Below are 16,261 nucleotides of genomic sequence, written 5' to 3' on the forward strand. Positions count from 1 at the left end.
ATGGATGGATGGATGGATGGATGGATGGATGGATGGATAGATAATGGATGGATGGATGGATGGATGCATAAAAAATTGCTTCATTGTTTATTTCAAGCTTGAGAGGACAGGTTGCAGAGAACATCTGGGCAGACTGTGGGAATGTAAACAGCTGTTTGTTAAGTCTACTCAACATGAGGCTGCACAGCTGTTACTGTGAAAACAAACAAATAAATAAATACATGTGACTTCTTCTGTTCTTCAGGAAACTTTGGGACTCCAAGTTAGCTGATCCTTCATCAAGGTAAATTCTGTTTTTCAAACGATATATTTATTTAATCCAAAGAGAAATGACCCGTCCCTGAACTTGTTCCTTCCCTTCACCTTCTTCTCAGGTTGAGGACACAGATCAGTAAGAAGGCTTTCTGGGTGGAGAAGGTGCAGTGCCAGGGCTTTGAGGTGTCATTGGAACAGTGTGTCGCTCAGCTGTCCCTCCCCAGAAGTGATGTTCCCTGCATGGGGGCCATGCACGCAGTGGTCCGCTGCGCCCCTGGATACCAGTTTACACATCATGGCAGAGCACCTGCTCCCCCCGCCGTGCCGGTTAGTTAGTCTGCGAAGATTTTCCGAGGAGAAAAAGAAGTGTCTTTTTCTGTTCAATTTTTCATCTTGTTTCTTCTCCATGCACATTTTAATCGTACATTTTAAATAGTTTAATATAATCGTAAAATTACTTTGAAGTAAAAAGCAAAATAAATACATTATATGTTTAGAATACGTTATATTTGGAATTAAAACTAGCCCAACACTGGAAAGATGATTCACTCTCCAAAATTCATAGTTCTTTTAGAAATGAAACTGCTGGATTTGGCATAAAAGATAACAACACCCCTGCCCCACCCCCACCCCCCAAAAAAGAAAGGAATTGATTTAACATTTCAGAGGGTGTTGCAGGGATTAAAAATCATAATTCCAGCATTTGTCAGGAGTTAAATGAAAGCACTCATATTGTTTTATATCTACCCATTAGCATTTAGCGAGCATGTTAGCTCTAACTGAGAAAGGAGTTTTTCTGGCAATCAGATCTTTAGAACATCTGATTAATTATCATGTAAAAAATTATATTTACTCACACAAAAAATATATTTGAAAATTGCAGATTTGTGTTAGATACCATTTTTCATGTTTTTAGTGTGGTAGCTTCCTATGCTACAATATGTGCTAGGCTATGCTAAGCTTACAAAATATTCTGGTGCTTTTATTAACACAAACAGTGGAATAATAAAAACAACAATAATATTAACATTATAGAACTACAGTAAATCAGGGGTTCCCAATTCTGATCCCTGAGGAATGCCATCCTGCATGTTTTAGTTGTTTCTCTGCTCCGACACACCTGATTTTAATAAATGGGTGATTTACAGGCTTCTGCAGAATATGAGGAAGTTATTAAATCACTGAATCAGGTGCGTTGGAGCAGGGAAACAACTAAAACATGCAAGATGGTGTTCCTCAAGGACCGGGATTGGGAACCCCTGCAAATGTAACAGAGCATGTAACAGATTTAAGGCTGAAATGAGCATTTTAATCATCTGGACATTTTCCTTTCAGCCTGTTGTTCGTCTGAAGGCCGGGCCTCGTCTTGGGGAGGGCCGTGTGGAGGTGCTGAAGGAGGGCAAGTGGGGCACGGTGTGCGACCACCTGTGGGACCTGGCTGCTGCCAGCGTGGTCTGCAGAGAACTGGGCTTTGGGACGGCTAAAGAGGCTTTGACCAGAGCTCAACTGGGGCAGGGTAAAAAAGTGTGCACACATTTAAAGTGCACTTTATTTTATACTTTTCATAACTATATTTAAAACATTTTACACACTGAAAGGCATTGAGATATTTTCAATTTCATTCTAAAAACATTTTAAAACCTGCTTCGGCATACTTCCTCTATTTTTGTCTTGTGCTGCTTTTAGCTTTAGCTACCATTCTGCTACTTTTAACTTTTAGCTAATATTCAGCTACTTTTGCATTTTAGCTAGTTTCACTACCTTTAGGTTTTTCTAGCCTTTTGCTACATTTGTCTTTTAATTATTATTATGCTACTTTAACATCTATCTAACTTTTTGCTACTTTTACTTAGTTTTGCTACATTTAGCTTCTAGCTAGCCTTTTGCTATTTTTGTCTTTTGTTTTATTTAACTCTCAACTAGCATTTTGCTACTTTTAGCTGTTATTTGTTTTATCAGTCACTTTGTCAGTTTTATTTTTGCTACTTTACATTTTAGCTTGCCTCTGATAGTGATATAGCATTTTAATGCATTTAGCTTCTGGCTAGTCTTTTGCTACTTTTAACATTTACTTATTCCAATAATTTAATTATGGTAGCTTTAGCTAGCCGCTTACTGTTTTTAGCTTTTAGCTATTGATGTGTTTTTTTTCTCTATAACAGATTCACACTGTTTTCTTTTTTTCTTAAGCCATTCCTCTCATTTATGTTTTATCTCGTTCTGGGAGGTTATTGAAGACGTTCACGTTTTCTAAAAACCATACTCGGCCGTACGCAAATGTCTCGTTAGCGCACAGATAACCTCATTCATAGAACAGCTAAACAGTGAGTTCAAAACCACTAAATACTAAACTTGATAAGCAGTTATTTTCTAAATGGTCCACACTTAAAAGGAACGCCAGAGTTCAGCGTGCACGCAGAGTATGATTAGCTTAGACTAAACACCTCCCAGTTTAAACGGCTGGTTTCTGAAGGGAACACTCCAACTCCATGGACGTTAGCAGACAAATAAACGCCGAGAAAATGATTACAGCCTGACGTCTGCTTCCATCACAGAAACTGATTGTTGAGGAACTCTACCCATGACCAATTATACAACTGTAAACTAAGCTAGGAGGGTCAGGAGACCAAAAAAATGTCAAAATAAACTTGTTGAATGAGAACAATTTGCTCAGCTTTGAAATGAGGATGTCGGGCAATCAGCAAGGAGCAGGCGCAAACATCCAGATGTAATGGTTCTGGTGGTGCTTTTGTTGTGGGTGAGCACGTTTAGCCACTGGGTTGGCAAAAGCAGAGTTAAACATTTCCCTACAAACCAGCACAGACCCCACTTTCTCGCACTCACTTATTGTCCTCCTTCTTGCCATACCTCAGCAGTCATTCTGTAATCATGTTCATTTCCTCCCATTATCTTTCTGCCCAAACGAGCACTTAGCATGTCCTTTAATGGCAAGTGTGTTTCCTTCTCTCTACTTTTCATAATTAAATAATTTGTGGAAAGCATCTGAAAGTTGCTTTAGAACTATATTAAGGACATGGTTTGATTGAAGGGCATTAAATGTAAAAAAAAGGAGCTTTAAACGCTGGTTCCAGAGATGAGTAAATGTATAAAATTTAGCGTAAAGGCTAAAGCGTTGTACAGTCAGCAAAGACAATTTAAAGCAAAGCTCGATGACATCATTAGCTATTTGAGGCCAAATTATAGGGCTTTAAAAGGCTTTTTGCCTGGGCCTCGAGCACCTACCCAAACACAGATCTGTTTAAAGATTTCTCTGCGTTTTGCAATCTATTTTGGTCTATGAAGCAAAGAGGTTCCTCAGTTTGAGAGCCACATCAAACATCCAGATCACAAGCCACCAGGTTTTATGTGTCCTTATGTGACAGTGTCACTCTTTAGATGTGGAAAATCATTCATTCAACCTTTATTTATAAAGGTTAGTCTCACCGAGTCACGAGGACTCATTTACAACAGAGACCTGTTTTAGACAGACAACAAACAAGAAACTACAGTAAAAATGCAGTTAAAATAAAAGTAATTTTATAAAACAATAAATCAAGGTGCCTTATAAAGCAAGGTGAAATGCTAAAAACAAGAACATATTTGCTTTGATTTTTCTATTGACCTTATCAAATGTTTAAAATCCCATAAAGAAATCAAAGTGGACAACTTCAATTCCTGTTGCAAGGTGTTCCAGGATACAGGAGCAGAGTAGGAAAAGGCCTTTTTGCCAAGTTCAGTCCACACTGAGGGAACGCTGCAGGTAATGAAGGCCTGAGAGCGCACGCTGTAACTGCACTGACGACCTGAAATGTGGGAGGAGATATAAGATGGTTGCAGACCAAGGAGGGATTTATAGATGAAAATGTACCAGTATGAGAGCCTACGTGTAGATAATGATGACCAACGAGTACAGAGTGCAGCGATGGGTACGGTAGTTACAACCAGATATGAATCTTAGTGTGCCATGGTAGACAGCATCCAACATCTGCAAAGAGCAAGCAGGGGCATTCATATAAATAATGTCACCAAAGTCAATGACTGGTAGGAAAGTGCTACAAGGTGTTTTCTGGCATTCAAAGTTAAGCAAGATCTGTTTCTGAAAAATAAACTCAGTTTTAATTTCTGTTTCTTTATCAAGTTTTTGATAAGTGGTTTAAAAGAGAGATCTGCATCAACCAAAATTTCCAAGTATTTGCAAGAATCCACAAACTCAATACACAATGCATGGATGAGATAGGAGAAAGAGTTGTTGGCACCAACTTTTTGTTGGAAAACAACATCCCTTTGATTTTATCAGCTTTTAGCAACAGTTTGAGATGGAATAAGTCTGAATGGATTATGTCAAATATGTAGAAGATGAAGAAGCTGAAAAACCTTGGCAATTATGTTAGCTCGGCAATAAACAACAGTATCGTCAGCATATGCAAGGACGCGTCAGGAATGTTTTGATCTACATTATTTATATAAATTATTTAAAAAAAGAGTGGGTCCTAAAACTGAGCCTTGTGGCACACCGTTTGTGACCATTGCGTAGCTAGCTGAAGTACCATTATGTCATTAAATTGGTTCAACTCTGCTCTTCCCCTCTTTTAGGTACCGGCCCCATCCACATGAACAGCGTCCAGTGCACAGGCAGGGAGCGGTCACTTACAGATTGTCGCTACAGGCCTGTACCACTCTACACCTGCAAACACAACCAAGATGTAGCTGTCCGCTGCAACGTTCCCAACACTGGCGTGCAGGCCACTGTGAGCAACACACACGTGAAAACATCCCTCTGTGTGCACAATGCTTTGAGGTCAGCGGATGCTAACAGTGAGAGGGAAACCTGTTTTGTTCACTTTCACATTCAGGTGCGCCTGGCAGGCGGCAGAGACCGCGGAGAAGGCCGTGTGGAGGTGCTGATGGAGGATGGAGGGGTGAAGCGTTGGGGCGCGGTCTGCAGCGAGAACTGGGGTCTCAACGAAGCCATGGTGGTCTGCCGACAGCTGGGTTTGGGATTTGCCTCCAGAGCTCATCAGGTAAATTCATCAGGCTGCAGGCGTTTTATTTTAACAAGTTTCCCTGTGACTCCCTGCTTCAGAACTTTTGTTCTTTGTGTTCCCGTTTCCTCCCCTCTTTCTTTCTCCCTCCTTTTCTTTCTCTCACCATCCTGGTGTTTGTATGACTGTGCTGTGTTATTACTGAGGCCTGAAGTAATTACAGGCTTCTCAAACGTCCACTTCCACTGCGCCGAAAATAAAAGAGGGAAAGTGAGGCGAGGAGAGATCGGGAGGGGGAAATTCGCACAGCAAACAAACTGAAAATAGAACGGTGAATGGAAAAGGCAGCTTGAGTGTGCATAGAGGGGGGGTTGCTGGGAACATTTAACAAGCAGTTTTAAAACTACGAATAAGGAGTGGAAAATGTGATAATGTATACTGATAGTGCCTATAAAAAAATGGGTTTCAGTGTTTACTGCAGAGGCTGCTCTGTGCCGTTTTCACGTTTCCTTATTGTTCTTCCAGAGCAGCTTTGAATCCAAATCTCCCCCAGTGATTCTTTCTGTCTGTGCGTCTCTGTGCAGGAGACCTGGTACTGGCCGGGATCTTCAGATGCCAGAGAGGTGCTGCTGAGTGGGACCCACTGCGTCGGCACTGAGATGTCTGTCCAGCAGTGTCGCAGAAATACACACATCTACTGTCCCCGAGGAGGAGATGGCAAAGCTGCAGGAGTCACGTGTGTAGAGAGTGAGTCTAAAAGCACAACGGCAGACAAAAAATAAATAAATACTCCTGCCAATTAACAGTTCAAGATTTATTAGTTTTAAGAAATGAACGATGTGAAATGAGTAATATGCCTTTGAGCTCATCCAGGTCAAAAACTTGACCATTTAGATTAAAAAATCTGGTTCCTGACAGACGACTTGATCATTTATTATCAGTTGATGAGTCAAAGATTTGTGTGTGGGTGTGCAAAATACAATGATGCTTACATGGTTGTTTTTTTACAGATACATATCATACTATAAATAAATGAAAAATCTAAATATACGGTTTCCTAAAACTGAAGTAACCGGGGTCAAATTAGCAATACCACAGTTTTTCTAAGAATTAACAGAGAGGCAGCCTAAAAGTACGATGTTTTTACACACGACGGCTGCACAACGCCAAGTTTTCAAAACACCTTTTGTGGCTCGAGGTGGAATCACATAAAGGTTTAGGTTTACGATGCAATAAAATGCTCAGGATGAGAAGAACCATCTCGACTCGCCAAAAAAAACCCCTAAAATCAAGAAATACCAAAACATGCAGCAAAAATACAAAAACGAGGCGTCAAAAGTTAAAAAGAAATTCATCTACAGAAGCATGGTCCTTAGTAGAGTGGTTCTTTTGGCAGTGAGGTTCTCTTAGCGACATGGTCCCGTTAGCGGTATGAAAGCAGGAGTATCCAATCCTGGTCCTCGAGGGCCACTATCCTGCATGTTTTAGGGGTTTCTCTGCTCCAACACAACTGATTTGAATCAAATGGGTGATTAACGTGTTTCTGCAGGACATGGAGATAATTCAACCATTGAATCAGGTGTTGAAGCCGAGAAACATCCAAAACATGCAGGATAGGACCAGAATTGATAAATGATCTTTAGTGATGTCACTTGTATGCTTTAGTTCAGAAAATTTAAAATATATTAAAACTGAAGAGTTATCTGTGGTTTACTTCATTTCTACTTGAGGTTAACAAAGTTTAACTATTTAGCAGCTTATGTTTGTCCAAATTGCATGGAAATTTTTTGAATTTAGCCACACAGATGGCTAATTAATATTTTAATACTTTAAATGATTTCTCAACATTGAAAGCATGATGTTGGAATCAGTTTGTGATTCTTGCAGATGCTCCTGACCTTGTGGTGGACGCTCAGCTCGTCCAAGAGACGGCCTACCTGGAGGATCGACCCCTCCACCTGTTGACCTGTGCTAACGAGGAGAACTGCCTGTCTTCCTCTGCTGCCAGAATGAACTGGCCCTACGGACACCGGCGCCTGCTGCGCTTCTCCTCCCGCATCATGAACATGGGTCTCGCCGACTTCAGGCCACGAGCTTCCAGAGAAAGCTGGACATGGCATCAGTGTCACAGGTAAAAAAATTTAAAAAAAGTGGTCAATACAGACATTTCCTATAAAGTGATGTCTTAGAACTGCTGGGCATCTTAGCAGAACTAGAGATTTTTTTATGAAAAGGCATCATGCGTCCCTTAATTCTAAGGCTTAATTTGGAAACCGATCGATGCAGGAACGCAAATAGTAGGCGGGCTGGCAGCGAGTCTGGGGGACCTATCAAATTGTCAAACTGATTTGCAATTTAGTTGTGCTGTTTAAATAGATTTTTGAGTTTTTTAATAAAATTGCGCAATGACTTTGGACTTTTTGAAGCGGAAATGCTCACTTGAAGCGGCAGCTCGTACGTGATATTAAGAAGCTTGTAAATAGCTGTTGTGTTTAAAATTAGTGTTTATGTAACTGTTTTCAGTTTACATATCCAATATGTTTTATTTGTTCAAGGCAGTCATATTTGTTCATGACTTTATTATTAGTAAGCCTGAGAGTTACCGGATCCAAGCAAATGGTTACCAGAACGCACCCTGTCAGAATAAGAGTTCCTGGATTCTGTTCTGACAGGATCCGGCTCAAATTAAGCCCTGCTTAATCCTAATCCAAAGTAGTATTCACAGCAAGAACGTACTGGTTATAGCTGTATATTGTAGAGTTGTTGTTTTTTTTATATACATTTTGCTAAAATGTGCACAGTTTACATACCATAGTCTTTTCTTTGTATCCTGATGCATGCTCAATAATCCAGGTAGATAAATCAAATGTTATTTTCTTTGGTTTCTTCAAATCTTATTTGCCGATAAGACAGTCAGGACGGTAACGTGTCAGCCTGCACTTGATCTATATTTTTGACCTTATGATGAGGATGACGTGGACGTATATAACTCAGTTTGTGGAAAACAGTACAAGGACACAAAGAGGTTCACCTGGTTCTAAAGTAGCACAAGATTAAAATGCTTTCAGAGATGAAGACCGCAGCTTAGCTGAAAGATAAGGCTGAGAACACTGTCTAAGGGTTTAGAAAGTGAAATAAGCATGAGACTCTGATATTACGGAGTTGTTAGACTATAAATAGTCCACAATCTAAAAAGGTTGGTTATCTACCACGATAAACACAACTCTGAGCAGAGGTTGACAATAAACTTCATCCTTTCTGGTGAACCCGGTTGTTACAGTCAGAGCAGCCTGGCTTCTTATCTCAGCTGTTGTGGTTCTGTGTTCCAAAACAAAAAGCTCGGCCACAACCCAATCGCTGCCCACTCAACCAGCAAACACACGGCTTGGCTTTCAGCTTCGGTCAGATTTTCTTCTGGGAATGGTTTTGCATCAAATGAAGGAGCAGCACAAAACTGATATCTTCCTTTCCACCATGAGCTCTCAGTTATCGTCCGATGCCTTCGGAGGATCAAATTTGTGGCGGCCATATTTCAAGCTCAGCTAAATCTTTTTTTTTCTGAAGGAATGGAAACAAAAAAGACAACGTGCTGAATAAAGATCACTCCAAGTGTCTTTTTATAACTTCATGGTGTTTGTCTTTCTTTGTGTTTCTTTCAGGCACTACCACAGCATTGAGGTGTTCACCCACTATGATCTGCTCACCCTCAATGGGACAAAAGTGGCCGAAGGTCACAAAGCCAGTTTTTGTTTGGAGGATACCTACTGCCCCGAAGGTAAGATGGGATTATAAACCGCATCAATCAGTTGTGTACGCTACAGCAAAATTGTGAGAAAGCAGAAGTATAAGAAAACAAAATAGTTAAAAAGCATTTGAAGACAAAATAGCTTTGATTTTGGTGGAGTTTTTGTGTAGTCAGTGTCCTACCTGCTGTAGACAATCAGAATGCTCTTATTCTGAAGAATCAGGGAGAAGCTTTCATGCAGGAGTCAAGCTAACGGCTACTCAGACTGGCTACTGTTCAACAGCAAATTTTCACCGTGACAACAATTCAAACCTCAAATATGTTGTGGAGGTTCAAGTGGAAACCAGCTTGTGGATTTTTACTCAACATTACTTCTGTACAAGAACGTTATGGACCAGATTTCAGCATGGCTGGTCTGCAGTGTAAACAACCATAAATGCATTTATAAATAACCAGCAGATGGAAAAGCAATGCAGCGTAAAAGTTTGCAAAATTGCACTTATTTGAGTTATTATTGAATATTTCAGGTTTAAGATATTTTAGATGGCATCGATTTATTCTGAACTTTGTCCCAGTTTCACTAGCCGCTGGCTTGATTCCCACCTGATCATTTCTCCCCGTTTCTCCAAAAGGAGATCATTCTGACTGCTGTCTGCTGCAGGGAAGGGAACTATAATAATGCAATATAATACAGTGTATTAAACAGCAGCTTGAACATGAGTTTGTTAGGAGCAGAAATGTATGAATACAGCAGCTTAAGGCAAGAAATCACCAGCACAGATAAAGTGACAAGTCCCTATTAAAGTGGAATTACAGTGACTTTACTGGTTTCATTCAGACACGGAAAAACATCAGTTGTTGAATTATTTATCTGTTAGATATTCATATCAGACGTTTCCAAACCTTTTGTTCTTCCAGGCCTCCAGAAGCGATTCGCCTGCTACAACATGGGAGATCAGGGCATCTCTGTCGGCTGCTGGGACACGTACCGCCACGACATCGACTGTCAGTGGGTCGACATCACAGACGTGCGACCTGGTGAATACATCTTTCAGGCGAGTCCAACACACACAAAACATCCAACTATCACCTGCCACTGAAAGGCAAAGACAGACGATAATGTTTTAGCTCATGTCTGTGCATTTTTTCACATTTGTTAATAAATCATCCCAAGAAACACTGGACAGATTTTAATGAAGCGTATGGAATGCAATCATTGGATGTAACCCCATTTAAGATTGCTGCCAACGCCAGTTAGCAGGAAAAAAGATCCAAAATGGCTCTGACTCAGTCAGTTATACAGCTATTTAGCTAAAATTACATGTGAATGACTTTCAGCTACAACCACAACCAATTTTAGCTAACTGACTGAGTTATAGCTATTGTTGGAGCCAATCCTGATTGTCTGTTAGCAAACATTGCCCTGAACCACTGGATGAACTTTAATGAAATATTATAAAGTAATCATTGGTCATGCGTCTACAACTGATTAAACTTTGAAGTCAATTGAATTCAAGATGGCTGCTACAGCTACTCGATATTAGCCAACACAAGAATGGCTAGAACTTAATCTTTAAATATTAAGCTAAAATTTGATGTGGTAGTGAGCCGAGTCGTTCACAACACAGACTTTTAACCTACATATGGAGATATTGCATGAAATCACATATAAAAGGATTCGAAAAGGAGGCGCCATGGATGCATTCCCGTCTCCTTGATGGCTGTGCTCAAGTGCCTAATCACTGAGATCCTGGAACTAGCAGGAAACACGGCTCGTGACAGCAGGGCAGGATCGTCCCTTGGCACCTGCAGCGACGAGGAGCTTGGCAGGCTGCTGAGAGAAGTGGCCATCGCTTTGGGAGGAGTTCCGCCCGGCATTCAGGCGGTCCTGCTGCCCGGAGGAACCAAAAGACCAGCCGAGTCTGGGTGGACGGATTGGACAGCATCTGCGGGCATTTTCTTCGGATCCGTTGCGGAACGGACCTTTACAAGAGATCTTTCCTGCCTACAACCATCTAGAACATTTTAATGAAACAAGGATAACAAGTTACAACATTTAATTTCCCTTAGGGACTAATAAAGTATTTTTGAATTGAACATTATTTTCAGTTATTTTCAAACAAAATGGCAACAACTTTGTTATCACAAGACGATCTCAGTCTAAAACTCTGGCATGAAAGGCGGCGGACGATATGCACCTACCTTCAAGAAATTATCAAATGCTAGACCTTCATTCTTCCCTTTGACTTTAGAATATTCAGCTAACTAAATAGTAAATAATCCTCATGGTGGAATAGCTTCAACACTCTGTAGCAACTTTTTGGATAAGAGCTAAAAGTACAGAAAATAACAAGAAACTCAGACGTTTGTGTTTCAACACCTAAATTCACTTCAGCTGAGATAAAAGCTGCGATAAAAGACTGTAATTTCAGCTAAATGGCTCCTGGCTGGGTTTCCAGCCACTCAGGTGTGCAGTACGTGTGTAGTTTTAAGTGTGTGTGTGTTTAGGGAAAGTAAACTTAGACTGGATTTATATAGCAAGCAGACCTGCATTTAGTACACCCTCTCAGCAGGAATCTGGAAAACCTTAGTCAGCACTTTATATTTGTGCAGGTTTTGCATCCTCTCTGCTGTGGTGACCTGCTCAGGCGTCCTCCGTCTATCATTTGGTCTATTTATCTCCGACAGTGCAGTGACAGTTTATCATAATTTTACAAGTGTTTACATTGCAGTCAGAATGTTTATGTTCGCCTGCGTACGTGGACTTCTGCACGGAAGAGGGACGAGCCCGCAGACATGTGACATGCGTGTCGTAAAGCGGAGCTGCAGTGAGGCCGCAGGACCGTGCTTGTGGCTGCGGTGGGAGCTGCAGATGAGCGCCTCGTAAATTTCTCGAAGAAGTGCAAGGGCGTAGATCCGTCCTCGTCTTTCATGCTGCTGGGTGTTTTTCTGTCTCGGGCGTCGCAGGGTGGGCAGCCACTTACAGCTGAGTCACGGCCACCTCAGCTCGATTGCTTCTGATTGCATGTCGAAATCAGCAGCGTAACCTCAGTGTTTTACAGGACAGGGACAGCTGTTTCATTGTTCTGCAAAACGGGTTGTGGGCTCTTTGTTTCACATGATCACAAGAGCTTTTAAGAGGTCATCAAGTGCCACCAAGTTAATACGTTTCACACCAAGACTATAAAGTTCAAACTCGGATCACTTGCAACTTGAAATGCTAACAAAGCATATTTTCACAATTACTAAATTAAGTCTAAAATAATGTTTTTTTTATTTCTGTTATGAGTGTTTTTTTTTTACGCTGAACTTTCAGTTGCGAGTATAAATGGAAGCAGACGTTAAAAATAGCAACTGGGTTGCTTTAATGAACATGAGGTCAGGTTATCTGTTTGATGTGTGCATCAGGAAAATTCATTTGTGCGCTTTTCTTATATGGGAGGCAGACAGACGGAGTGGAAAACAACAAACCATGGCAACCAAACATGACTGCAGACTAATGACAGGCTGCAAACCCAAAACTGTCATCGACATTTCTGCTCCCCCACTTTCTGCGCAGAGATAACAGTGGAAAGCGATGATGTCATGCCTCGTTTAAGTTTATACATCGTATAGAACAGCAGAACACAATAATCCTGCGGGCTCTCGGTCAGAGACGGGCCGTTGTCTCGTAAGCATCTAAAAAAGACGGTGGCAAAACTTGTTTCTCACTTGTCCTGATGCATGCTCAATAATCCAGGTAGATAAATCTAGCAAGGTTGAGTAAACTCCAACTCCTCTGGATGGGTTCTTCTTCGTTTAAACGTTACCCTTATTCAGTCTGACGATCTGCATGCGAACATATTTAGAAGCAGCGCACCTTCGCAGGAGTCATCAGGACTCTGTACCACAGAGCAGACAGCGTCCCCACTAGCTCAGGAGCCAGGCAGAAGGAGAAATCCTACACAAGACAGGCTCTAGAGCAATGTGGATATCCTAACTGGGCCTTCCTGAAAGCAGAGAAGAAACCCAAACAGGACTCCAGTCAGCCAACAGGTGAAAAGGAGGAACTCAGACCAGTGGTCATTCCATATGTTGAGGGAGTATCAGAGAAACTGAGATGTTTATTTTCTAAACACAACGTCCCAGTGGCTTTTAAACCCCAAAATACATTAAAGACTGGTTCATCCCAAAGATCCAGTCCCCCGGCACAAACAGAGCAATGTTGTGTATGTTGTTCAGTGTCAGGAGGGCTGTGATCAGTCTTACATCGGGGAAACTAAACAACCACTGGCCAAAAGGATGGACCAGCACAGAAGATCGACATCATCAGGCCAGGACTCTGTGGTCTACACTCATCTCCAGGCCAGCGGTCACTCTTTCAGGGATGAAGATGTTCACATCCTGGATAGAGAGGAACGATGGTTTGAGAGGAGTAAAGGAAGAAATATTTGTGGAAAGAACCCATCCATCATTAAACAGGGACGGAGGCCTTCGTGTGCAACTGTCCCCTTCTTACAATGCTGTTATTGCTAGTGTCATTCAGCCTTCTGTGAATAGCAAGCGGCCATCAGGTCGTTAGGCTGATGGTCCTACTTTTGCATGTGAACTATTTCTGGATGTCACCAAGAAACTGGTTGATCCACTATGAGATGGTGCTATTTATGACTGCGGTTGTTGCAGCTCCTCAGACTGAAGAAGTCTTTTGGATAAAAGACGAAACGTTTCAACCAAGAATCTGTCCAGAGGACCCAAATCAACCTTGATAGACTAGCGCACGTGTCAAGCTCAAGGCCCGAGGACCAAATAGGGCCCTTCATAACATCTTACCTGAATTCCAAAATTATATTTTAAAAGTGAAATACTTTTGTCGCTTCTCATTTTACTTCAAAAACTGAGTGTACTTTATTTAGTTCAGGACTTCTCGTGACAGTCTGCCAACTTTGAAGCCAAGAAAAAAATAGTTAAAACTTTTCCATAATCTTTTACTTTGATGTGGGAAAAGCGACAGAGAACAAACAAGACAAACTAAACACTTCTATCTGACTGGAGTTAATGTATGGAATGAAACTGGCCCATGCTTTGAAACATGTTTTTTTATTTTGGCTTCCTTTTGTAACCGAGTTTGACGACCCTGATTATTGGTCTCGTCTCCTGAACAGGTGGAGGTCAACCCTTCCTTAGACATGGCCGAGTCCGATTTCCAGAACAATGTGATGCGCTGTCGGTGCAAATACGACGGAGCACGAGTTTTCCTCTTCGGCTGCCACGCAGGTACTAAAACACATCGAACCGCTGCGCATAAATCCCCTCGCCTCACTGTTAGCGCTCTTTTATTTTGTTGTGCGTTCATTCATTTCTCATTTGTCTGTGTTTTGATCATCAGGTGATGGTTACAGCGCTGAAGTGGAGGACTTGTTCGACCATCAACGGCAGATTTCCAACAACTTCCTGTGAAACAGTGAACACCCAGATTTAGGAACTGTACAACTCTTCACCCCACCTGACAAGTCAGAGGCAGGAGGGTGGAAGAAGATGACATGCTATTAAAGAGAGAGATGAGGGGTAGAAGGTGGCTGAAGGGGGGGGGGGGGGGGGGGTATTTGTGACCAGTGGTTCTTGTTGTTTGAAAAACCAAAGAGGGGAACAAAATGTAGAGACCAAAAAGCTAAAAGTCCAAAGCATCCCGTCACCATGATCTGTGATAAAAACAGAGAAGACAAGCCTTGATGCTGTCCATGTTTATTCTGAAATTTTAACCCACCTTAAGTTATAACCACGGCTAAGATTAAAGACGTGAAAACAACTTTTAAAATGCATCACCTCACGACTGTCAATAAACCAACGACTTTGTACGGACTTCCCGTCCTTTTACTCACATTACAAAACGCAGTATTTACTGTTACAGCTTTATTTCTATTTTTTTGGAATTTATTTCATCTCATGGTGCTATTTTTGCTTTTTTTTTTTTTTTTTAATAAATATTGTAATGTATTGCAAATGTATTGTCATGTACAGTCTTATATTACCTCTCTCTAATATTGTTCTTCAGGTCTCTAATTTATGCAGAATTTTAATGTACTTTAAAGATTAAACTTGTTTGTATTGTTAGTTTTTTTGTTACTATGATAACTTCTTCCATTTTGTTTGTGCTTTTGCTGGTGAACGTGGGTAACCGGCACGTGAGATCTGGTTGTACCACAGCGCTGCGGTTAACGATACTTGACAACAGTCGTGAAAGAATAAAGGTCAGAGTGACAAACTGTCCGATCATTTCAGGACTGATTCTTTACGTGCACGCTCCTCCTGCAGGTTAAAAACAACACACAGACTAATAAATTAAAGTTTGAGATGAGTATTTTTGTAAACTTAAACTAGTGTAAAAAAAAAAAGTGATTAGTGTCAGAAAACTGTTAACTGTTCATGATAATGTTGACTAAATTTCTACAAATAATTTAAAAAATAAAGACGGAGATGACTGAACTAATATGTTAACTTTAAATGTAAAATAATCAGTGACAATAAATTGCTTGAACCCCATCTTTAACTGTCATAACTATTTGTCAAAAAAAAAATAAAGATTTCAATTTTCTTATTACGTCTTTTAATCTTTCAAACTAAAAGGAACCGAAAATCCGTGAGCATTTTTTGTCATGTTCATTTGTGATATTTTTTATTTGTTAAAAATCATAAAATAAACAATAAAACGAGAAAATAATTTATTTATTCCAATAGTGCGTTGTCACAATTTTAGAAAAAAATGATTGGATTAAAGCTGATTTGTAACCACAACTAAAAATGCCTTTTTTTCCCTAAATGTGCCCACACTCCATCTCTAAACTAAACTGAAATCAGGCCTTCGTTTGAGCCAGATTCTACCGGAACAGGATCGAGGAACTCTCTTATTTTGACAGGATATATTCCAGTAACTGTTTGCTTGGATCCGGTAGCGCTCAGGCTTACTAATAATACGAACTAATATGACTGCCTTGAATTAATAACACTTGTATTGGATATGTACACTGAAAATAATTACATAAACACTCATTTTCAACACAACAGTCACCTTAAAAAAATCTCCACACCTAAAAGAGAGGTGGGGGTGAGCGCCGAGCTCACCAGGCAGACGGCGGAGGCAGGAGCCAGGCATCTGGAGGTTCACATGTGAAGTTGGACAACAACGAGCAGGGACAGTGTCGGGCTCTGAACCATCAAGTGGAGTTGGGGGGGGGGGGGGGGGGGTCTTGCCCCACCAAGAGGGATTAAATAGAAGAAGGTTTACTGCCTTTGATAGATCTTA

At 40.9% G+C, this 16,261-nt stretch overlaps 1 protein-coding gene across 1 annotated transcript in view; it reads left to right on the forward strand.

The window, feature by feature from the left end:
• LOC119422791 (lysyl oxidase homolog 4-like) overlaps positions 1-14,425 on the forward strand; it is a 27,491-nt gene extending 13,066 nt beyond the window's left edge. Inside the window, exons 4-14 of the mRNA XM_037690190.1 lie at positions 245-283; positions 375-582; positions 1,591-1,771; positions 4,849-5,003; positions 5,109-5,276; positions 5,822-5,984; positions 7,125-7,368; positions 8,897-9,012; positions 9,901-10,037; positions 14,124-14,235; positions 14,348-14,425. Of these exons, the coding sequence (XP_037546118.1) occupies positions 245-283; positions 375-582; positions 1,591-1,771; positions 4,849-5,003; positions 5,109-5,276; positions 5,822-5,984; positions 7,125-7,368; positions 8,897-9,012; positions 9,901-10,037; positions 14,124-14,235; positions 14,348-14,418 (1,594 nt within the window). The 3' untranslated portion in view covers positions 14,419-14,425. The remainder of the gene's footprint in view (positions 1-244; positions 284-374; positions 583-1,590; positions 1,772-4,848; positions 5,004-5,108; positions 5,277-5,821; positions 5,985-7,124; positions 7,369-8,896; positions 9,013-9,900; positions 10,038-14,123; positions 14,236-14,347) is intronic.
• The last annotated feature ends 1,836 nt before the right edge of the window (positions 14,426-16,261 follow it).

Source organism: Nematolebias whitei, chromosome 16 (genome assembly GCF_014905685.2).
Source record: "Nematolebias whitei isolate Nwh7 chromosome 16, NemWhi1, whole genome shotgun sequence".
Lineage (NCBI taxonomy): Eukaryota > Metazoa > Chordata > Actinopteri > Cyprinodontiformes > Rivulidae > Nematolebias > Nematolebias whitei.